Here is a 24,005-nt window from a genome sequence, read left to right on the forward strand (position 1 = left end):
ATGATGTGTAAATGAGAGGATGAGTGCTTGTTTGTCTGTAAGTGGCCCTGCTATCATCAGGCTACCGGTCCAGGGTGAACCCCGCCTTTCGCCCCAAGACAGCTGGGATAGGTTCCAGCATCCTGCGACCCTGACTGCAGGGTAAGCGGGAGATAATGGATGGCTGGACATCAGCTTACCAATGCAATACACTGTAATTTCGAGGTTTCTCATTTAATTTCAGGAAACATACTCAAATGTTTACATACCAGTACCACGCAGTGAGGCAGGATATTTTTTTTACGTTTGCCTTTACTTTCAAACGTACCGTCTCGTGTTGCACCGCGTTCTGATCCCACTTGTTTTTCAATCTCCTTTGTAAGCCATCACCACTTTCCTCTCTGCAAATGGGCAGTTTTATTTTCAGTTTGCCCCTATTTTGTTTTGATGAAACTGCAATAGTCAAGGTTTGCTCTAATTTATGCTTGTTTGAAATCCACATGTTTGCCTCTCTTGGTAATAGTATTGTAAATTTCAGCAGGTATTATCTGAGATGAACATTAGGATTATCTGAGTGACATCACTCATCCATCTACGTTGGTTGTTCATGCTTTCCACTCTTGAACATGACTTCACAATTTGCCTGTCCATTAACTGCACTCTTTCACGTGCTGTCTTTATTTACTTCCAGGCTTCTTCTCCTGTTCCCCCTCCTGTTTCTGCTTCCTCTTGTGCTTTTTATTCTAATTCTACTGCTTCTTCTTCTACTTGTTCTTATGCATAACCTTTTTCTACTCCTCCTTGTTATCACTATTGACAGTACTGCTAGCAGCCAGGGTTGCATTATTAGTAGTTGTAGCTGTATTCATATTGTTAGGTTTTGTGTGGAGACTTGAAGAAGTGTCTTCCCAGCATCCTTTGCTTTGGTTGTCCGAACTTTGCTGGTCTTCTATAAATTAGCACTTGAAAGCCCGAGTGTTGATGGACGTGTCCTGTACAGCAGCGGTCCCCAACCTTTTTTTTTGTCCCATGGACCAGTTCTAGGCATGAAAATGTCTCCGCGGACCAGTTAAAGGTGCAGGGGTTCAAATAATAAAAACTGCTGTCATTTTTTCACAGTATTTTATCTAAATACAACAATTCCAATTTATAATTGGGAATTACAATATTAAGTGTGGCAGTACGGCCAAGGCGGACACAGTCGTTTATTCAGAATAAGATCCAGGGGGTTAATCGAAAAAATATAATTTGTACCAAGAAAGATTTTCTTTGCGGACCAGTACCAAATGATCCATGGACCGGGGACTGGGGATTGGGGAGCACTGCAATACAGGTATACGTGTGATGCACTAACCTGTGCATGACAGGAGGGCAGAATGTGGGGTCACCATGAACGGGAATGTTTGTGTCCTTAGACAGAGCCTGATGTTTATCTAGTTTTCCTATTGTGACTCCTTGATGCTTCTGGTGAACATACTACTGGAACACAGTGAATTACTGTTGTTGGGAATTGGAACGATATACTTTTTATTACCATTGTCTTGTATAATAATGCTCCTGTGGAAGTAGCCCACTGTACCTCCGATTGTTTGTCCATATACTCGTATTTTCCTCGTTTTATAAAAAGGCTGTTATTTCTTCATTTCCCTCGTGGAGTCGCTATTTGCTTTTGTTTGTGAAGCATTTCCCCCACATCGCCCTATTGTTCGAACACATGAAGGGATTTTCGTTGGTATTTCTTGGTCCGACACGCCATCGTTAGTTCCTGCGGATTTCTCTCGGTTTCTTGGAAACCATATCTGGATTACGGGTCGAATCTCCGATCTAAAGGAGTGCCGTTTTGTGCACGAAGATGGAGATTAAATTGTGCTTTTGCCTTTTCTTCACACTCTGGCCGTTGGTGGATGGTGATCTGAGCTTCATTGTACAGGAAGAAATGAAGCGTGGATCTGTTGTCGGGAACGTAGCAAAGGAGCTCAAACTGGATCCTGTGAAACTGGTGGCGAGAAACCCACGTTTTGATGCCTCTGGGAATCGCAAACGGTATTTTAATATGAACGCTAGAACGGGAGATTTAATTGTTGAGGACCGGCTGGACCGGGAGGAGCTTTGCGGTAAAAAGCCGTCGTGCGTCATCAAACGCGATATCGTGCTGGAGAATCCGCTCGAACTGTTTCCAGTTAATGTGCATTTACAAGATATCAATGATAACTCTCCACAATTCAACGAGGAATTAATCAGTATTAAAATTAGAGAGTCAGCAATGAGAGGAGCCCGTTTTGTGATCGAGGAGGCGCATGATACAGATGTCGGTAAAAATTCTGTCCAGCAGTACAACCTCGGAAAGAATGATTATTTTGTTTTGTCCACCGATGCAAACACAATCGAACTCGTTCTTGATAAGGAATTAGATCGAGAGAAACAACATGAAATGGATTTGCTTCTGACAGCCTTAGATGGCGGCTCTCCTCAGAGATCAGGTACAGTCGTCATTCACGTCACTGTACTGGACGCCAATGATAACGCGCCAGTGTTCAGCCAGGCCGTTTATAAAGCCAGTCTGCCTGAAAACTCTCCTGCAGACACGGTAGTGATTCAAGTGACTGCGACGGACGCGGATGAAGGAATCAACGGAGATGTGACGTATGACTTTGGACATGTTTCAGAAGAGGTTAAACAGGTTTTTACAATTGATCGGAAATCTGGGACCATTAAAGTCACGACCAGTCTTGACTTTGAAAGTGTGACAACATATGACCTGCGCATAAAAGCACAGGACGGTTTGGGGTTATCATCATATTCAAAGGTAACAATTGATGTCACAGATGTCAATGACAACTCTCCTTTTATCTATGTGAAATCTATAAGTAATCCAATATCTGAGAATGTGTCACCTGGTACAGAGGTGGGCATCATTAACGTGCAGGATGCAGATTCTGGCAGCAACGGGCAGCTTCACTGCTCCATACAACAAAAAGTCCCTTTCAAGCTGGTTCCTTCCATCAAAAACTATTATTCCCTGGTAACTACTGGACACCTGGACCGTGAACTAGTGTCTGATTACAACATTACAATCAGCGCCACTGACGAGGGCTCTCCTCCTCTGTCCTCCTCTAAAAGTGTCCAGTTATCTGTAGCAGACATCAACGACAACCCACCTGTGTTTGAGGATCAGTCCTACAGCGCATATGTGAGTGAAAATAACAAACCCGGCTCCACTTTGTGTTCCGTTACTGCTCGAGACCCCGACTGGAGACAAAACGGCACCGTGGTTTATTCTCTGTTACCCGGCGAGGTGAACGGCGCCCCGGTGTCCTCCTATCTGTCCGTGAACGGAGACACGGGAGTGATCCACGCCGTCAGGCCGTTTGATTATGAGCAGTTTCGGAGTTTCAAAGTCCACGTGATGGCCAGAGACAACGGTTCTCCTCCGCTGAGCAGCAATGTGACCGTCAGCGTCTTCATATCGGACGTGAACGACAACTGTCCTCAGATCCTGTACCCCGCCCCGGAGGGCAACTCCTTCATGACCGAGCTGGTCCCCAAAGCTGCGCACGGAGGCTCTCTGGTGTCCAAAGTGATCGCGGTGGACGCGGACTCCGGCCAGAACGCCTGGCTGTCCTATCATATAGTCAAATCCACCGACCCGGGACTTTTCACCATCGGCGTCCACAGCGGAGAGATCAGGACGCAGAGGGACGTTTCAGAATCGGACAGCATGAAACAGAACCTGATCGTGGCGGTGAAAGATAACGGACAGCCCTCTCTGTCCGCCACCTGCTCCATGTATTTACTTATTTCAGATAACTTGGCCGAGGTGCCTGAACTGAAGGATATTTCTTATGACGAGAAGAATTCCAAGCTGACCTCCTACCTGATCATCGCGCTGGTGTGCGTGTCCACCTTTTTCCTGACCTTCATCATCATCATCCTGGGAGTGAGGTTTTGTCGCAGGAGGAAGCCCAGACTGATGTTTGACGGAGCGGTTGCCATCCCCAGCGCGTATCTCCCTCCTAATTACGCAGACGTTGACGGCACGGGAACTTTACGCAGCGCCTACAATTATGACGCCTACTTGACAACAGGCTCTAGAACCAGTGACTTTAAGTTCGTCTCCTCTTACAACGACAACACGCTGCCTGCTGACCAGACTCTGAGGAAAAGTCCGTCTGACTTTGCTGACGTGTTTGGAGACAGTGATGCTTCTCCTGAGGTACGCACTCATTTCACACTGATCGATTAATTGACAATTTGTCATTGGAGTTACATCTTCCTTTATATGGATGCAGTATGTTCAACATTTCTGCTTGTTCTGTACGATGCTTTGAAAAGCTGGGGTTTCTTCTTTTTATCTTTTACATCAATTTATTGATGTGTGTGTGTGTACATACACACACATATAAAGACTTTACTTGGTAAGCAATCAACACACTTTAATCAAATGTAAGTCGAAAAAAAGTGCAGTATTTTCTGTATTTAGCCTTTTTATCCAAAAATTAGTCACCAATCATAATCCCGCATTGTCATTTCAACATGAACAGAATAACAAAGTTTACTCAGTTACAGTTCAGTTCAGAATAGTTTTCCGAGCTTTCTCTGGATTGGACTGTCGTGTCTTCGGTTTCTTTATCTGGTGAATTTTTCCAAGAGTCATTTTAATGTTTAGTTTGTACACAGTACATCAGCAGCACCTTCCACAGAGACATGCTTGTCACTTAATGAGTCGTTCAGTGTGATGGAGGAGGTCGGACCCATATAGTGAGGGAACATTCGGGCGTTGAGGAGTTCCGTGGCCGTTCTTATGAACGTATCAATAATGATGAAGGATTATTTGTTTGACCTGAGATGCAGATTCTTCTATTTTTTTTTTAATGTCTCTGGTGGTGGTGAAGTTGCTGCTGTCTATTTTCTAAGGCTGATGTCTATTTATTTGTGGATGTCTTGATATTCTCTCTTCTAATGTCTCTCTATTCATATTTATATTCATATTCATTTTATTTTTGTCTCATTTCTGACAAAACTGTTACGCTGCTGTGACAAAGGTTTTTTTTTTTAATTTTAAAGTTTATTTTATCTTAAGTTAAACTGGCACTGATGATATTTTTTTTTCTTGGACTGAAAAATCAACATAAAGGCTGAAGAACTGGCCAGTATGTTTACTCTCTACTCTGTATTCATAATTGGTCATTTACATCTAAGACTCTTTGTGTAACTGCATATGAAGAGGCCTCACGTGGATAAGAATAAGAATAAGAACAACTTTATTTATCCCGAAGGAAATTGTTGTGCTAGAGTTTCAAGTAAAACATAACAATAACAGATAATAGTAGGAAGGAGGGAGAATAAGAATACAAATAAAAATATGAAGTGTCAAAGTCAAGGCTATAAAGTGTTTTAAGGTCTTAAAAAGTACAAAGATTTGAATATTCCCTTCAGCTGAAGGAAGAGGAATTGAAAAGTCTGATAGCCTCAGGTAGGAAAGACCTCCTGTGGCGTTCAGTAGAGCTCCTTGGATAAGATAGGATAATACTTTATTTATCCCCATGGGGGAAATTCGGGTGTCGCAGCAGCACAGGGCAGAGAACAGGTATCAAGACATAAAACATTAAAAATAAAAATAAATAGAGACATTAAAAACAACAAATAGTGTACAACAACAGAAGAAGGATAAAAATAGATAACAAACACAAGTTTAGTTTTTCCTCAAAAAGTGACTCTGACTTGTCAGTCCAGTCCAATGTTGTAGTTTGCATTCAGCCCACCTGTTGTTGCAATTTCAAACAAAGCAAGTTGTTTTCTATTGACCAAAACTTCATTTTATGTCATTCATAGAATGTGAGGAAACATATTGCATACCATGCCTTGAATATAAGCTTCCCATAGAGAAACTCAAAACACACACACGTAATTTCCCTTTTTTTTTCTTCTTTTGTTTGTTGAATTCTTTACTTGTTTGTAATTTACATTCATACAGCCCCCACCCGTGACCACAGTCATTTCTTCTATCCTTTGACAACATCTTGTGAAATAGATAGTAGAGTAGATACACTTTATTGATCTCAAAGGAAATTAGGGTGTCAAGCAGCATACACATAACACACATTGTACAGATCAAACATATTGCAAACTTCTAGATACAAAAAAATATTAAATTAATTAAAAAGAATCATAAAATAATAATAATGATAAGAATATGATAATCCAATGAGGTAGGAAAAGTGTCCTGACAAGGTGCCTTCCAGGAATTCAAGTAGGATAACGTGTCCTAATAAGACTGTCCAGTGTTAAGGAAGAGTCCTTCAGTGCAGGACTGTATTTATCTCAGACAGTGCAGCAGACTGTTGTCCAGGGTAATATAGGAATAAAACCTCTTCTGAAATATTTGGCTTAACTGAAGTTTCAGTGATTGTGGGAGACGGACATAGAAGTCCAGGATTGCTTTCTGTTGCATGTAATAGAATGAGAGGTACCTTTTCCATGTAAGCTCTCAGTGTTATTGGTATAATTTAAGAATGAGTTTAATGTCGGTTCAGTGTTGTTACTTTCCTAAGCCATGTGTTCGTCCCTTAAGTTGTATCTGTTTTGTGGACATCAGGTTAATTTTGCCACACGTGTGTTTCTTGCTGATACTTTATACTCCCAGTTTGGTGGAAGGAAATAGAGAAAATACACAGACAGGATTGTTTCACATTTTCTGCTCCTTCATTTCCAGACCCTTATAGTTTTTGTACTATTATTTTTTTTCCCAAATGTTTGAACTTCACCTCTCGAGATTTTAATCCTTCCTATACATCATCAGTTCATGTAGATATCTGTTTAAGTAAAATATTTGTCAAATATTGGTAGGTTTAGTTCGGTCTTGTCATATCCGATACATGCTCATGGTGTCAGTGTGTGCCAAGTAACGACGAGGCGTCGTCACTCCCCACCTTCCTCCGAGGACAAATTTAAACCCGGAATCGCGTGTGGAACCGCATTTTATCAATTTTCCTCATCCAGCGAAGCAAATACACGTTTGTCATTTTTTAACAACAGATCTGGAGACCGTTTTTGAAACATTTTATCCCGTTTGATACCATTTCGGAACACCGCTTGCCTGACGATGAGACGCCGCGTATTCACTCTGCGCCAAGGCCCAGCTTTTGTTTTTCTTTTCCTCCACCTCGTCAACGGAGACTTAACGTATTCGATCCCCGAGGAGATGAAACGTGGATCGATAATCGGAAATATCGCCAAGGATCTGACGCTTGATGTGGACCGGCTTTCGGCTCGAAAGGCCCGCATCGATACGGAAGACGACGGCGTCCGGTACTGCGAACTGAACGGCAAGACCGGAGACTTGGTTGTTCGGGAAAGGATTGATCGAGAGGGGCTTTGTGCAAAAAGGGCGTCGTGTGTTTTAAAACAGGAGCTTGTACTGGAAAACCCGCTGGAGGTCCTGCGTATTAACATCCGCGTTCAGGATATAAATGATCATTCACCGCAGTTCCGTGAAGATTCGTTGAGACTGGAAATCAGTGAATCGGCAGTGAAAGGTGCGCGATTTCGTCTGGACGAAGCACATGATGGAGATATCGGTGAAAATTCTGTTCAGACCTACTCGCTTCAGCGGAATGATCATTTCTCTTTGAATGTTAAGACAGAGGGCAGTGGACGAAGGTATGGTGAGCTGGTTTTAGAGAAAGAGTTGGATAGAGAGAGTGAAAAGGAAATAATGCTGGTGCTCTCAGCTTTAGATGGCGGCTCTCCTCGGAGATCAGGCACGGTGGCCATTCACGTCACCGTGCTGGATGCTAATGATAATGTCCCGGTGTTTAGTCAGACTCTCTATGAAGCCAGTTTGCCTGAAAACTCTCCTCTTGATGTTCTGGTAATTACAGTGAGTGCAACTGATGCAGATGAGGGAGTGAACGGTGAAATTTCCTATGGGTTTAATCACGTTTCCGATGAAAACCAGGTTTTCTCTCTCAATCCTGAAACAGGTGAAGTAAAAGTTGCTGGATCTATTGATTATGAAAAAGACTCCTCATATGAGCTGCATTTAAGCGCAAAGGACGGCCTTGGGTTGGCGTCATATGCAAGATTAGTTATTGAAATTACCGATATGAATGACAACGCGCCGGTTATACAACTGAAATCATTGTTGAACCCCATACCTGAGAACATGTCACCTGGTACAGAGGTGGGCATCATTAACGTACAGGACAGAGACTCTGACAACAACGGACAGGTCCGCTGTTTTATTCAGCAAAATGTCCCTTTTAAACTGGTTCCTTCCATCAAAAACTATTATTCCCTGGTAACTACTGGACACCTGGACCGTGAACTAGTGTCTGATTACAACATTACAATCAGCGCCACTGACGAGGGCTCTCCTCCTCTGTCCTCCTCTAAAAGTGTCCAGTTATCTGTAGCAGACATCAACGACAACCCACCTGTGTTTGAGGATCAGTCCTACAGCGCATATGTGAGTGAAAATAACAAACCCGGCTCCACTTTGTGCTCCGTTACTGCTCGAGACCCCGACTGGAGACAAAACGGCACCGTGGTTTATTCTCTGTTACCCGGCGAGGTGAACGGCGCCCCGGTGTCCTCCTATCTGTCCGTGAACGGAGACACGGGAGTGATCCACGCCGTCAGGCCGTTTGATTACGAGCAGTTTCGGAGTTTCAAAGTCCACGTGATGGCCAGAGACAACGGTTCTCCTCCGCTGAGCAGCAACGTGACCGTCAGCGTCTTCATATCGGACGTGAACGACAACTGTCCTCAGATCCTGTACCCCGCCCAGGAGGGCAACTCCTTCATGACCGAGCTGGTCCCCAAAGCTGCGCACGGAGGCTCTCTGGTGTCCAAAGTGATCGCGGTGGACGCGGACTCCGGCCAGAACGCCTGGCTGTCCTATCATATAGTCAAATCCACCGACCCGGGACTTTTCACCATCGGCGTCCACAGCGGAGAGATCAGGACGCAGAGGGACGTTTCCGAATCGGACAGCATGAAACAGAACCTGATCGTAGCGGTGAAAGATAACGGACAGCCCTCTCTGTCCGCCACCTGCTCCATGTATTTACTTATTTCCGATAACTTGGCCGAGGTGCCTGAACTGAAGGATATTTCTTATGACGAGAAGAATTCCAAGCTGACCTCCTACCTGATCATCGCGCTGGTGTGCGTGTCCACCTTTTTCCTGACCTTCATCATCATCATCCTGGGAGTGAGGTTTTGTCGCAGGAGGAAGCCCAGACTGATGTTTGACGGAGCGGTTGCCATCCCCAGCGCGTATCTCCCTCCTAATTACGCAGACGTTGACGGCTCGGGAACTTTACGCAGCGCCTACAATTATGACGCCTACTTGACAACAGGCTCTAGAACCAGTGACTTTAAGTTTGTCTCGTCTTACAATGACAACACGCTGCCGGCTGACCAGACTCTGAGGAAAAGTCCGTCTGACTTTGTGGATCCTTTTGAAGATTTGGAGGCAGCTGTTGAGGTAGGAGATGTTGTAGACAGTTTCCTCTTTTTGAACTAACCATGACACTTCTTTGTATCATTGTGCCTACAATATGCTGTTATATTAAGAAATTAGCAAAAAAAGCAGTTGGAAAAAAAGGTCAGTCAAAGCACATTGATTATTTTGACTTGTCTCATTCACACAACTTATTTCATATTTTAAATTATACAAATTTTATGAATAGAGCTTTAATTTTAAGTGAATCAACTAAATGGAGTAATTTTTTAATCTGATTTTATTCATCAGGGTTATTTAATTTAAAGTCATGGAGGTCCAGTTGTGAAATTTCCTCCAAGTGAAAGGTCAAAACTTATGTCCAGCATGTGTCTTATGGCTGTCCTACCTTACGTCCGCATTTTCATACGGTTTCAACAATTGTTATTTCTTAAACTTGTATGGTTGCACTTGTATAGTAAACAGCTAGTGCTTTTTCTAAAAGTAAATGTTGTCCTATGCAAATAAATTTAAGGTCCTTATTTCAGAGACAGAAAAATACGAACTTCAGATTCCAAAAATTTAGAAATTTTAAACAAGTTAAGTAACGGTTTTTCCTCTTAAATTAAATACATTCTCAGCCTACAATAAATGCAAACTCGCACTTTGAGGGAAGACCAGGTGCAAAGAGAGTTTTGGCTATTTTTTTTCCTTCTTGAATTAAAGCGCTTCCAGCATAAAGTAACTAACTGAAGACCTACTTTTCAAGTAAAAATTGTAATTGTATGCATAATGAGTCAGTCAGGTAGATCTGTCGCACTGTGCTTGCATGTGGTTATTTTGCGTGTCCCTGCACTTCAGGAGATCATTTTGCTGAAATGAGCTGTTGCTTGTTTGGTAGCGGCGATTCACGCTTCCACTTTTAATTAAGGCCATGTTTTCAGAGCACATGAGATACACTGGTTTCGATCTGCCAGCCAAAAGAAGGAACTTCAGTTTCTCCGTCAATTTGTCTTTAAAACAAAGTTTTTTCCGCATCAACTTTCCTCCTTTTTTTCGAACAAGCCATACTGTCATTACTGGCTCTTCCTCTTTGCTCTGGTGCACTGGTGGCACAGAGCAAACAAACCACCAGATTGTCTCTATTGACGCTATTGTTGTAGTTAATTATGTATTCTATTTTGTGAATTTATCAGCTTGGTGAGGGGTCTGGATGAAATGATCCGCCATTTGATAATCCCTGCTATATATTCTCTTCTTTTTCCATCTATTTCTATGTTTTCGCTGATCATCTCTACAGTTGTTTACACATTTAAATCTGTGTGAGTTGACATCATTTGATACAAAAAGGAGTTAACATGTCTGTGGAGGTTCTCGGTCATTCAGGTCATGGTCACTTGTTGTGAAATCTTACAGTGACAACTGGAAAGAAGTTCAATGGCCCTGACAAGATTTGAAAACGGGACAAAATTGAACTTTCAGCATTTAGATTTCTTGGTTATTTTCCCCTAAACTGCACTGTAACTGTCCGTGGTGCTGAAATCCTATAAACTCTCTGCCAAAAACAACATCTTGCCTTCTTACTTGTATGGATGCTATTGCTGAATATAGTCAGAATAGCTGAAATACAAAAAAACAGTGTTCAATTTTGAATGTTTTCCTAAAATTAAAGTTCGAACTATTTCAATATTTTTAACATGATGGGAAAATATTACATTCAGTGGTTAAAAATCTCTGGGTAATGGTGATATATTTTGGGTTGAGGAAGTAGGAAACAGATCTGTGATCTAAGTAATAATTAGAACATTTTGGAAGGAAAAATCCACAGTTGCAGTAAGAAAGATATCCACTGAATTTATCATTTTCCCTGGAGTTTTGCTGCTTACCTTAAATATCTGATTCACGCCGTGGTTGGCAGTGACAGTTTCAAAGGCACAGCAAAGTTTACAGCTTTGAATTTAAGATTTTTCTTACATTTTATAATTGTTTTTCTCTAGTCTCTTCCAATTTCTGCCTACATTTATTTACTGCTCAAAAAATAAAGGGAACACTTTAGTTTTTGAGCAGAGTACAATAGTTTTACAAGCACTTCTCTTCATTACTTGAAAAAAGTGTTCAACTTTTCCCAAAGCTTTGTTTCTCGTCTGCAAGAGTAAGAATCTGTATTTCTCCATCTTCGAATTTGTGTTGGACTCTGCAAATGAAAGACATAGATGATGTCCAACACTGTCAATAATCGGAATCATGACTAAGGTTTAACGCACACCTAATGAACTTGTGTGACAGGTTTTGAAAAATACTTTCCTGTCAAGGATAACTGTAGCATCAATCATATATTTCATACACATTTGCAGTTATCTTACTGTGAGCATGAGAAATATTTCGGGACATCAACATACACTGAAGACGTGCCTGACTTATTTGGTCTTTATCAGCTTGCTATTGATTTCCTTCAGTTTGATTACTGTAGATTTTGACATGAGAATAAGGAGATAATCTAGACTGTCTGTTGTTTCTTATTTTCTTTGATGAGCCTTTAGACTCCACAGGCAAGAAATGGTAGTATAACCCATGTCCCCTGATAGGGGGGATAATTGAGTATCACAGTACTCTAAAGCAGTGTTTCCCAACCTGTTTTGAGCCACGGCACATGTTTTACATTGGAAAAATCACACGGCACACCACCAAATAAATATGTCAAAAACATTTTGAATGAAATAGAATGAAACTGTAGTCTCAATTTACTTACTCAGAGTGAAATCTGGCCCTGTTTGGTTGAAGACAAAGCTGATATTCTTGCAGGAGCTGAGGAGAGAAACACACAAAGATCTCCAACTGCTCTAAGTCTCTCTTATTTTAGTATTTATTATAATAATGCTTGAAAATCCCAGCTCATTTAGGTATATTGTGGAGAACAGAAGCAGACCTGAAATAGCTTTATTTTCCAGAATGGGCAACTCCTGAGCAACAGTCAGACAAAAACTGTCCAAAGGTAGATCAGCAAAGCTCAGCTTTGGATCATGACTATGACTGTTTGGTTATTTCCAACTGCAGTTGTGATGTATTAGTTTCCAACCCATCCTATGTTGGATTGATGTCTTGTTCAGAGTGTTTGTGGATTCATTGTGGTCCACCAAATGTTTCAAACCTTGTTATTCAAGTGTAACTCCTGAGTTCATTCTGCTCTGAGAAGGCCATGTTTTACTCACCTCATCTCTGGATGCAGAAGGTAATCCAGTTCTTCTAAATTCTGCCACTTGTAACTTGGATGGCTCAAGGTAGTTGCTGGGGTTAGTTGAAGTAGACGGGTAAAATGGCAGAGCATCATTAAAACAATACTTTTTCATAATGTGACCTTTAAACAAAATACTGACTAATGCATTGAACTCTGAATATAAACCAATCATCAGAAGAGTCAATGGAGTAACTTTAAGTGACCTCTACATTATGTGATTCATAGTAACTTGTTTGGTTGGAATTCACACACCTTTTCTTTTAATTCGCATTTCAAAAGTGATCATATGCACTGTCGTGATAAGTCTTCCCTCTTAATTTTTTTTTAACATTCTTTGGTGAATATTCATTTTACTCAACTTGCATTGTACACATCAGGAGTGAAAAGCCATGCAGAGGGAGTTATTCCTCTCAGTCTTTCCATTGAAAAACTTTTATTCCTGGACATTTATTAGACAAGTGCTTTTTTGGCAAGCGAATCTTGAATATTGGCTGTATATCCACACTCAGCGTCTTTATTTAACAGTTATATATGTAGTTGTGTGTTCTTTCCTTTCTTGGTGATATTCAACTTGGTTTCTTGTGATTAGTGTGTTTTTTTTTTTACTTGTCTGCCTTTTTAGCGTAAGATAGTGTCACAGAAGGAACTTTGAGATGTGTTGTGATGATACTTTGCTGAATTATTGAATTTCGGAGGAAGAATACGGAATTGAGTCTGTCTACATCCTGGGCATATCTGTTTATACTGCTCAAAAAAATAAAAGGAACACTAAAATACCACATCCTAGATCTGAATGAATGAAATAGTCATATTAAATACTAAATTCTTTACATAGCTGAATGTGCTGACAACAAAATCACACAAAAATGATCAATGGAAATCAAATTTATTAACCCATGGAGGTCTGGATTTGGAGTCACGCTCCAAATGAAAGTGTAAAAACACACAACAGGCTGATCCAACTTTAATGTAATGTCCTTAAAACAAGTCAAAATGAGTCACTGTTGCTTCTTAAGTGGACACTTTGATTTCACATAATTTCACATTCGGTTTCACATGTGATTGACTTGGAGTTACAGTGTGTTGTTTAAGTGTTCCCTTTATTTCTTTGAGCAGCATATTTCTCTCACACACACTTTGTACAGACATATATAAGCATATACATATATTTGTATATGGTGCAGAGTCACGAATGTTTGGATTCATGTTGATGCTTGTTTTCTGTGTGATTTTTGGGTTGCTGGCAATTTTGTGGGTGTGGTTTGGAGTGCAAAGAATTCTGTTTTTTTTGTTTTGTTTTTGTTTGTTTGTTTGTTTTACCAGGAACTGAGCAGTAACAGTTTGTTGTGTTGCAGGGTTGTGTGTTGTGTTATTGACCAACAACAGCTATTGCTAATTAAACAGACGTTTTACCGTCACCTGGATGTTTCCCTGACTAAAACACTACAATATACACATATATGTATATACATATATGCATGTGTATTGTGTCGTGCTGTCAGGAGCTTTCTGAGAGTTTCCCTTCACCCTTCCCAGCTTTGAATCATCAGCTGGTAACGTTGCTTAGTTTGACAATTGAAAGCCTCAGTGTTTGTCTAAGTATACTCTCCATGCAAACTAACCCGTGCTGTACATTTGCTGAGGTTTTTCTTTTTTGAACCTGCACATTTATTGAAAGATTGGACCTTAAGAATGAAGTCCTCTACTCTGTTTCCCAACTGTAACTCGCCACAACACACACACACATACACACGTATGTATGTGTATTTGTGTATATGTATATATATTTATGTATGAATATTACTTACCCCGAAATAATTTGTATACCAGTGGTAGAATTACCTAAAAAGCGACTGATGGTGTCGCTGTGTACTGACACAAAATAGACAGTCAACTCTCCACCCATTACTACTGCAGGGAAATCACACACACACAGTTGTTCATGACAATTGGGTGAAACTCCGCTTAAGCATCATGGATTTCTCCGTGGACAACTGACTACATCTTTACTCTATTTGAATATTGTGTCCTTTTTATCTGGATCTTGGTTGTTTCGAGCAAAAGAAGCTTTTCGTGTGAAGATGGGAGACAAAGGATTTCCAGCGCTTCGTCCGATCGTCTGCTTCGCTTCCTTCATTGTGACGCTGCAGCTCGTTTATGGAGATCTGAGTTATTCTGTTCCCGAGGAGATGAAACGCGGATCTGTTATCGGAAATATAGCCAAGGATCTGGGTGTGGACCTGAAGACTTTGTCTGCTCGAATGGCTCGTGTTGATGTTGACGGTGGACGGAAACGTTTTTGTGACATCGATCTGAACACCGGGGATTTGATCACGGCGGAGAGAATCGACAGAGAAAACCTGTGCGGAAAGAAACCGTCTTGTGTTGTGAAAGCTAACTTTGTGCTTGACAATCCTCTAGAGCTTCATCGCGTAAGTCTTCATATTCATGATGTAAACGATAACTCGCCGCAATTTAACGAAGATTTGATCGAGATGGAAATATGGGAGTCCGCTGAAAAGGGCAGCCGCTTCTCCATCGAGGAGGCCCATGACGCAGATATCGGTCAGAACGCTGTTCAAAGATACAACCTGCAAAAGAACGACAACTTTATTCTTAATGTTGACAGTAACAAGGTCGAGCTGGTTCTGGAAAATAAGCTCGACCGAGAGAAACAGCACGAAATGGATTTGCTTCTGACAGCCTTAGATGGCGGCTCTCCTCAGAGATCAGGTACAGTCGTCATCCACGTCACTGTACTGGACGCCAATGATAACGCGCCAGTGTTCAGCCAGGCCGTTTATAAAGCCAGTCTGCCTGAAAACTCTCCTGCAGACACGGTAGTGATTCAAGTGACTGCGACGGACGCGGATGAAGGAATCAACGGAGATGTGACGTATCAGTTCGGTCACACATCAGATGATAATTTAAACGTTTTCTCAATCGATCAAAAAACCGGACAGATTAAGGTGACAGGATTGATTGATTTTGAAGAAAGCAGTTTTTATGAGACTCGAGTGAAAGCGAAAGACGGCTTGGGACTGACCTCATATGCCAAAGTTATCATAGAAATTACCGATCTTAATGACAATTATCCAGTGATAAATCTTAATAGATTATCAAACCCCATACCTGAGAATGTGTCACCTGGTACAGAGGTGGGCGTCATTAACGTGCAGGACAGAGACTCTGACAATAACGGACAGGTCCGATGTTTTATTCAACAGAATGTCCCTTTCAAGTTGGTTCCTTCCATCAAAAACTATTATTCCCTGGTAACTACTGGACATCTGGACCGTGAATTGGTGTCTGATTACAACATTACAATCAGCGCCACTGACGAGGGCTCTCCTCCTCTGTCCTCCTCTAAAAGTGTCCAGTTATCTGTAGCAGACATCAACGACAACCCACCTGTGTTTGAGGATCAGTCCTACAGCGCATATGTGAGTGAAAATAACAAACCCGGCTCCACTTTGTGTTCCGTTACTGCTCGAGACCCCGACTGGAGACAAAACGGCACCGTGGTTTATTCTCTGTTACCCGGCGAGGTGAACGGCGCCCCGGTGTCCTCCTATCTGTCCGTGAACGGAGACACGGGAGTGATCCACGCCGTCAGGCCGTTTGATTATGAGCAGTTTCGGAGTTTCAAAGTCCACGTGATGGCCAGAGACAACGGTTCTCCTCCGCTGAGCAGCAACGTGACCGTCAGCGTCTTCATATCGGACGTGAACGACAACTGTCCTCAGATCCTGTACCCCGCCCCGGAGGGCAACTCCTTCATGACCGAGCTGGTCCCCAAAGCTGCGCACGGAGGCTCTCTGGTGTCCAAAGTGATCGCGGTGGACGCGGACTCCGGCCAGAACGCCTGGCTGTCCTATCATATAATCAAATCCACCGACTCGGGACTTTTCACCATCGGCGTCCACAGCGGAGAGATCAGGACGCAGAGGGACGTTTCGGAATCGGACAGCATGAAACAGAACCTGATCGTGGCGGTGAAAGACAACGGACAGCCCTCTCTGTCCGCCACCTGCTCCATGTATTTACTTATTTCCGATAACTTGGCCGAGGTGCCTGAACTGAAGGATATTTCTTATGACGAGAAGAATTCCAAGCTGACCTCCTACCTGATCATCGCGCTGGTGTGCGTGTCCACCTTTTTCCTGACCTTCATCATCATCATCCTGGGAGTGAGGTTTTGTCGCAGGAGGAAGCCCAGACTGATGTTTGACGGAGCGGTTGCCATCCCCAGCGCGTATCTCCCTCCTAATTACGCAGACGTTGACGGCACGGGAACTTTACGCAGCGCCTACAATTATGATGCCTACTTGACAACAGGCTCTAGAACCAGTGACTTTAAGTTCGTCTCCTCTTACAACGACAACACGCTGCCAGCTGACCAGACTCTGAGGAAAAGTCCGTCTGACTTTGCTGACGTGTTTGGAGACAGTGATGCTTCTCCTGAGGTACGCACGCATTTCAAACCCGTCCATTAGTTAACAATTTGACAAAACCAGGAGTTTGTTAGATGTGAATTTCATTTTCGCTTGGAATTTATTGTTTTGATATTGGAGAGCTCTTTTATTCAAACATAACATTTTCTCATATTAAATCCAGATACACTAACTGATATCCATTTTACTTGCATTAAATATATTTCACATTTGGCTTCAACTTCTGGTTGAAGCCAAACAGAGCAACATTTGCGCACATCAAGCAGCATTTTCGCCAAAGGTCCTGGTTGCCAAGAAATGAAGATTTTGAATTGAAATTTTGATACCACAATGAGATTCCCAAGCTCACAAATGAACAATTCTCTCTTCAATCATGGTTCAATTTCTTTTCTTTTTCTTCCTTACATCTTAATTGCTTTACATGGGTGTAGAGTCACTTCATTCCCATCTGGGATAATTTTCTTAGAATCCCTGCTGCTCTTCTTGCAGTCATGTTTCCTGATAGTCTTTTCAAAAAAAAAAAAAAATCTTAAAGCCCTAACAGCTGCTTTATCAAGCAGGTGTCTGTCATGAAGATATGAGCTACATGAGTTATGTTCTCCTACTTGGAATTGTCTTTGTATGTTTGCTTTTAGAAAGGTATTCTTGTCCTTTATTTCTACTGTATGTGTGGACATTTTCAGAAACCGAGGAGGTCAACACTTTGTTGAGAACGGTTTTGTTTTCTCTGCACAATAATCTAACTCTTGGTGTTCTTTGGTTGATCCTTTTGATGGCTCAACCATCAGGATTGATCTGAATAGACAGATTTTCAGACTTTACTGAGGTGTTTGGGGAATCAGATGGGTGTCCAAAGGTACACATATCTGCCATAATATCGTTTAAATCACATAAAGTAATACATTATATGAATAATTAATGAAAAAGGAAAACTATAAGTTGTAACAGAAATAATAAGAAAAAAGGAAAAAAGTTTCCCATTAACAAGATGGTTCAATTTTTATATGAATAGCCTTTCTCTGGGTAATTTTTTTCCAAACTTACCTTTTATTTTCCTGTCATCTGCTTATTAATCTTCAATGCCTTAAAGCTTTAAAGCATAACTTTGATTATCTTCCTTTACTTGATAAAGATGTAAGGCATGGTGTTACACCTTCTTTGTGGATTTGAAGATCCGACCTGTCTGGACACTGAAGGATGCAGAGATCTTAATCCGTGCATATGTGACATTGTGACTCGATTATTGCAGTGTCTTTTTTTTCTGGGTTGTCCAAAAAAATTGTCCAAGGCCTTCAAAATGTCCAGAATGTTGGCATAACTCCACAGGCTTCCTGCTCAGAACAAACTTTGGGCATTGCATCTCATCTATGAAATAGTCGTTGGCATTATAACATCATATCTGTCTGATTTGGTGAAGCCATGTATGCCTGGACATGCACTGTGTTCTGAGGGATACAGTCCTTTTGTGCCCAGTAGGTCTGGAATTAGACTGTTGGCATGAGGGTCATGTTTTGTGTACCATAATTGTGGAACTATTTGCTTCTTGCCATCAGGCAGGCCTGCTCTGTTTATCTTTAAAGCAATGCTGAAGACCCACATGTTTGCTGCTGTTTTTGAGTCCTGAGTTGTGTTTGTGCGAGTGTTTTTTGATTTATTTTCTCTCTTTGTAGCACGGTGATGTAGTGATTACCACTTCAGTCTCACTTCAAGAAGGTTTCTGGTTTGACCCCGGGCCTTTCTGTTAGGAGTTTGCATATTTCCCTGTGTCTGCATGGGATTCCTCTGTGTCCCCCAGTTTCCTCAGTCTAAAAACATGTAATAGGTTGATTTGATAAAACTTACCTATTCAAGACCTTCACAACATGATGGACAGAATCAATGCATTGAATTATGAGTCTATTCACTGTTCATTTACATCCCACTCTTAACCCACTCTCTCTTAAACAGCACTTTGACAGAAAGTGCCCTATAGATATACTTATTATCATCATTATTACCATGATGACACTGTATTAATATAATGAGGTGAAAAAAAATCCTTCTTATCCATGCCAACAAATAATTTCACCAGTCTGTCATTTAACCTTCATTCCATGGCCACAATTCTATTTAAAAAAGAAGTGTTCTTCTTCTTTTCCTTTTCTGCATTTCCCTTCTGGGATCGCCACAGAAATCAACCTCCTCCAACCAACCCACTTGTCCGTACTCTCTTCTCTCACCTCAGCTAACTTCATGTCCTCTTTCATAACATCCATAATTCTTCTCTTTTTAAAAAAGAAATACTGAGAATATTCAATTGCTTACACTGTCACAGGCCATGATATTTCTCCATCTCCATATGCATGGGTGCAAGGATTTGTAATTGTCATATAAGATGGCACATTATGCAAGATTATTTATTTTTGACTTGAGATGAAAGCAAATGACGGCCTTGGTAATCAAAGATCACACTTTATCTTGTGTTCCAACTACAAAACCAGTCTCACGCCATCACATGATCATTTTTGTTGAGGGAATTATTTTCTGAAACAAAACTCCCACACTCAATTATTTGGGGATAATTTGGCCAAGCATTATTGTCCAGAAAACTATCAAATAAGATTTTTATGACCTATACATTGGAAGAAAATGGTGATTTAGCTAATGCAATGGAATTCTTACTTTGCACATCACCCTCACTCCAGAGGAAGAGCAATAAAGAAAATAACACAAAGCAATATGACAACACACAACAATACAGGAGACAGATGACTGAGATGTGCTGTGAAATAGTGCAAGCAGTCAGGAAATATAATTTAATGAAGTAATAAACACGAACTATGAAAAATATATACTATTATGAATTAAGGAGGGGGGTGGCTCTTGTGCAGAGTTAGCAGTCAGTTGAGGTTTGTAGTGTGGAGGGGAATTCAAGACTCTGAAAGCATGTGGGCAAAAAACTGTTTTCAAGTCTTGCTGTTTTTACTGTCAGACTCCTGTAGCTTCTACCTGATGGCAGAAGTGTGAATGGGTTGTATTGTGGGTGTGAAACGTCCTTTGTGATGTAACGGGCCTCCTGATGAACCTTTATAAAAATGTCCTGCAGTGACGTAAAGGCTACTTCAGAAATGTGCTCGCCTGGTTTGATTACCCTCTGGAGAGCCTTCCTGTCCTGAGCTGAGCAGCCTCCATGCCACCCAGTGATGAAGCTGGTGATGACACTTTCCACTGTGTCTCGGTAAAACGCGCTGTGGATTTTGGTGGACTTTCCAAATTTCCTCAGCCTCTTGAAGATGTGCATCCTCTGCTGTGACTTCTTCAGGAGCAGCTGGGTGTTGTGAGACCGAGTAAGATCCACGCTAAAGTCAATGTAAACATGGGTATGCTGCGCCTTCCTCCCCCTGGGATCAATAACCAGCTCTTTGGTCTTCTCTGTATTTAAGGAGAGATTATTATCCTGACAACAGGCCACTAGTCCTGCCTGCTCTGCCCTGTATCAGACCGAGTACTTCGGTGTCGTCTGCAAATGTTATGATGCCAGTGTTGGTCTGGGACGCACGCGGTCATAAGTGGAGAGGGTGGACAGCAAGGTGCTCAGCTCATAACCCTGTGCTTAACAGTTCTGATGCCCGATATCCGATTTCCATGACTGAGTGACTGGCGTCTGTGTTGAAGACAGTTCAGCACCCAGTGGCAGAGGGAAGATGTCGGTCCGAAGCGGGCAGCCTCTCGGGGATTCTGTGTGGACGACTGTGTCGCCAGTGTCCTGAGTCGACAGGTTCCTCCCATATGCGTATTGTTTTAATGCCGGTCTGTTGTGTATCTTATTAACAAGCCACTCGCCTGACAAATGCAAAGCTGGACGTCACACTGAAGATAATGTGACGGCTTTTGAACTAAAGAGGAAAACTCTGATTTTGCTTAAATCCTCTCTTTAATGCAGAAGTTAACACACATTTATTTTATCAATTTCCATTTCAAGTACTTGCTCTGTGGTTCCTGTATAGATCATAACTTGATACCAAAAGATTCTTTCTTCGTGTCAAAAAGGTGCATATGGAGCTTTACGGATTTTTTTTTTTGATTTTTTTTTTTTTTAAAGCTGTATGTTTATATTTTCTTTTGACTCTGTGATTGTCGAATCGGACTCGGGGTGTCGCTGTACTCCTGCAGTCAAACGGTTCGCTCACTCCTTTGTGGAAGGACGTTCTTGTTCACACACGGACTGGACCATTACTGGAAAATCACCGCTGCGGCCGCTTCGCTGAGTATTTTCCTGCATAAATTCTCCATTATATTCGGAGCTCATCCTCAACTATGGATTTAATAGTCCGAGCGTTTCAGCCGCGCAAAATCTATTTCCTCCTCCTTTGGTCGCATTTCGTTCACGGAGACCTGAGTTTTTCTTTTCCAGAGGAGCAAAAACCAGGATCCGTTATTGGAAATCTCGCTAAGGATCTCGGCTTGGAGACGAGCGCCTTTTCCAGCAGGAAGGCTCGTATTGACAGCGATGGGACTGATAAACGTTATTGTGATATCAAGCTGAGAAACGGAGAGCTGATCGTCGCGGAGAGGATGGACCGAGAGGGGCTTTGTGGCAGAAAGGCGTCGTGCGTCCTGAAACAGGAGCTTGTGCTGGAGAATCCACTCGAACTGCATCGGATTAATCTACACATCCAAGATATTAATGATAATTCACCGCAATTCGACGACGAGCGGATCCTTTTAGAAATTCGTGAGTCGGCAGTCAGAGGAGCTCGTTTTGTGATCGAAGAGGCGCGGGATGCGGATGTTGGGCAAAATTCAGTTCAGAATTACAATCTGAGGAAGAATGAAAATTTTATTCTGGCCGTTAGTGGAAATACGATCGAGCTTGTTCTCGACAAAGAGTTAGATCGAGAGAAACAGCATGAAATGGATTTGCTTCTGACAGCCTTAGATGGCGGCTCTCCTCAGAGATCAGGTACAGTCGTCATTCACGTCACTGTACTGGACGCCAATGATAACGCGCCAGTGTTCAGCCAGGCCGTTTATAAAGCCAGTCTGCCTGAAAACTCTCCTGCAGACACGGTAGTGATTCAAGTGACTGCGACGGACGCGGATGAAGGAATCAACGGGGATGTGACGTATGACTTTAGTCATGTGACTGATGACGTAAGGAATATATTTAGTATTGACAATAAAATGGGTAAAATTATTGTTATCGGCAATATTGATTATGAAACAACTCCATCGTATGAAATACGAGTGAAAGCAAAAGATGGATTAGGTTTGTCATCTTACGCAAATGTAATTGTCGCTATCACTGATGTGAATGACAACGCCCCAGTGATCAATTTGAAGTCACTGACAAATCCGATAGCTGAGGACACCCCTCCTGGTACAGAGGTGGGTATCATTAACGTGCAGGACAGAGATGCTGAGAAAAACAGACAGGTCCGCTGTTTTATTCAGCAAAATGTGGCTTTCAAGTTGGTTCCTTCCATCAAAAACTACTATTCCCTGGTAACTACTGGACACCTGGACCGTGAACTAGTGTCTGATTACAACATTACAATCAGCGCCACTGACGAGGGCTCTCCTCCTCTGTCCTCCTCTAAAAGTGTCCAGTTATCTGTAGCAGACATCAACGACAACCCACCTGTGTTTGAGGATCAGTCCTACAGCGCATATGTGAGTGAAAATAACAAACCCGGCTCCACTTTGTGTTCCGTTACTGCTCGAGACCCCGACTGGAGACAAAACGGCACCGTGGTTTATTCTCTGTTACCCGGCGAGGTGAACGGCGCCCCGGTGTCCTCCTATCTGTCCGTGAACGGAGACACGGGAGTGATCCACGCCGTCAGGCCGTTTGATTATGAGCAGTTTCGGAGTTTCAAAGTCCACGTGATGGCCAGAGACAACGGTTCTCCTCCGCTGAGCAGCAACGTGACCGTCAGCGTCTTCATATCGGACGTGAACGACAACTGTCCTCAGATCCTGTACCCCGCCCCGGAGGGCAACTCCTTCATGACCGAGCTGGTCCCCAAAGCTGCGCACGGAGGCTCTCTGGTGTCCAAAGTGATCGCGGTGGACGCGGACTCCGGCCAGAACGCCTGGCTGTCCTATCATATAATCAAATCCACCGACTCGGGACTTTTCACCATCGGCGTCCACAGCGGAGAGATCAGGACGCAGAGGGACGTTTCCGAGTCCGACAGCATGAAACAGAACCTGATCGTGGCGGTGAAAGATAACGGACAGCCCTCTCTGTCCGCCACCTGCTCCATGTATTTACTTATTTCAGATAACTTGGCCGAGGTGCCTGAACTGAAGGATATTTCTTATGACGAGAAGAATTCCAAGCTGACCTCCTACCTGATCATCGCGCTGGTGTGCGTGTCCACCTTTTTCCTGACCTTCATCATCATCATCCTGGGAGTGAGGTTTTGTCGCAGGAGGAAGCCCAGACTGATGTTTGACGGAGCGGTTGCCATCCCCAGCGCGTATCTCCCTCCGAATTACGCAGACGTTGACGGCACGGGAACTTTACGCAGCGCCTACAATTATGACGCCTACTTGACAACAGGCTCTAGAACCAGTGACTTTAAGTTTGTCTCGTCTTACAATGACAACACGCTGCCTGCTGACCAGACTCTGAGGAAAAGTCCGTCTGACTTTGCTGACTTGTTTGGAGACAGTGATTGCCCCAGTGAGGTAAGAAAAAACATACCTTACTGCTTGACCCAATTATCACTGATTCTACAAATTCTCACCTGAAATGGCAAACAAAAAGAGGTGCATATTATGGAGAAAGCAGAGATAGATGTAACTCTGGAAATTGGGTTTTGGTCTTTTTTCCCTGCTTGTTTAGTTAGCTTCCATTTATTTGTAATGTGCTTCTCGCTCTTAGTCGTCTTGCAATTGCCAGTTT

The 24,005-nt window shown here is 42.5% G+C and overlaps 3 protein-coding genes across 4 annotated transcripts in view; all 3 read left to right on the forward strand.

Moving 5' to 3' along the window:
* The window catches only part of LOC147227604 (protocadherin gamma-C5-like), a 354,356-nt gene that overhangs the window by 95,354 nt on the left and 234,997 nt on the right, over window positions 1–24,005 (forward strand). The gene's annotated exons all lie outside the window — the stretch shown is intronic.
* LOC147227607 (protocadherin gamma-A11-like) overlaps window positions 1–24,005 on the forward strand; it is a 112,644-nt gene that overhangs the window by 76,123 nt on the left and 12,516 nt on the right. The gene's annotated exons all lie outside the window — the stretch shown is intronic.
* On the forward strand, window positions 1,823–4,222 carry LOC147227611 (protocadherin gamma-A11-like). The gene has a single exon (XM_086158795.1). The coding sequence runs from the start codon at window positions 1,832–1,834 to the stop codon at window positions 4,220–4,222; it is 2,391 nt and encodes a 796-aa protein (XP_086014921.1). The 5' UTR covers window positions 1,823–1,831.

The sequence above is a fragment of the Fistularia commersonii genome, chromosome 13, assembly GCF_037954325.1.
Source record: "Fistularia commersonii isolate RoL2024-O1a breed Wild chromosome 13, RoL_Fcom_v1.0, whole genome shotgun sequence".
NCBI classification, from domain to species: Eukaryota; Metazoa; Chordata; class Actinopteri; order Syngnathiformes; family Fistulariidae; genus Fistularia; species Fistularia commersonii.

Excerpts from the sequence above, each read along its gene's own strand:
- LOC147227611 (XM_086158795.1), top strand. The coding sequence starts at position 1,832 with ATGGAGATTAAATTGTGCTTTTGCCTTTTCTTCACACTCTGGCCGTTG.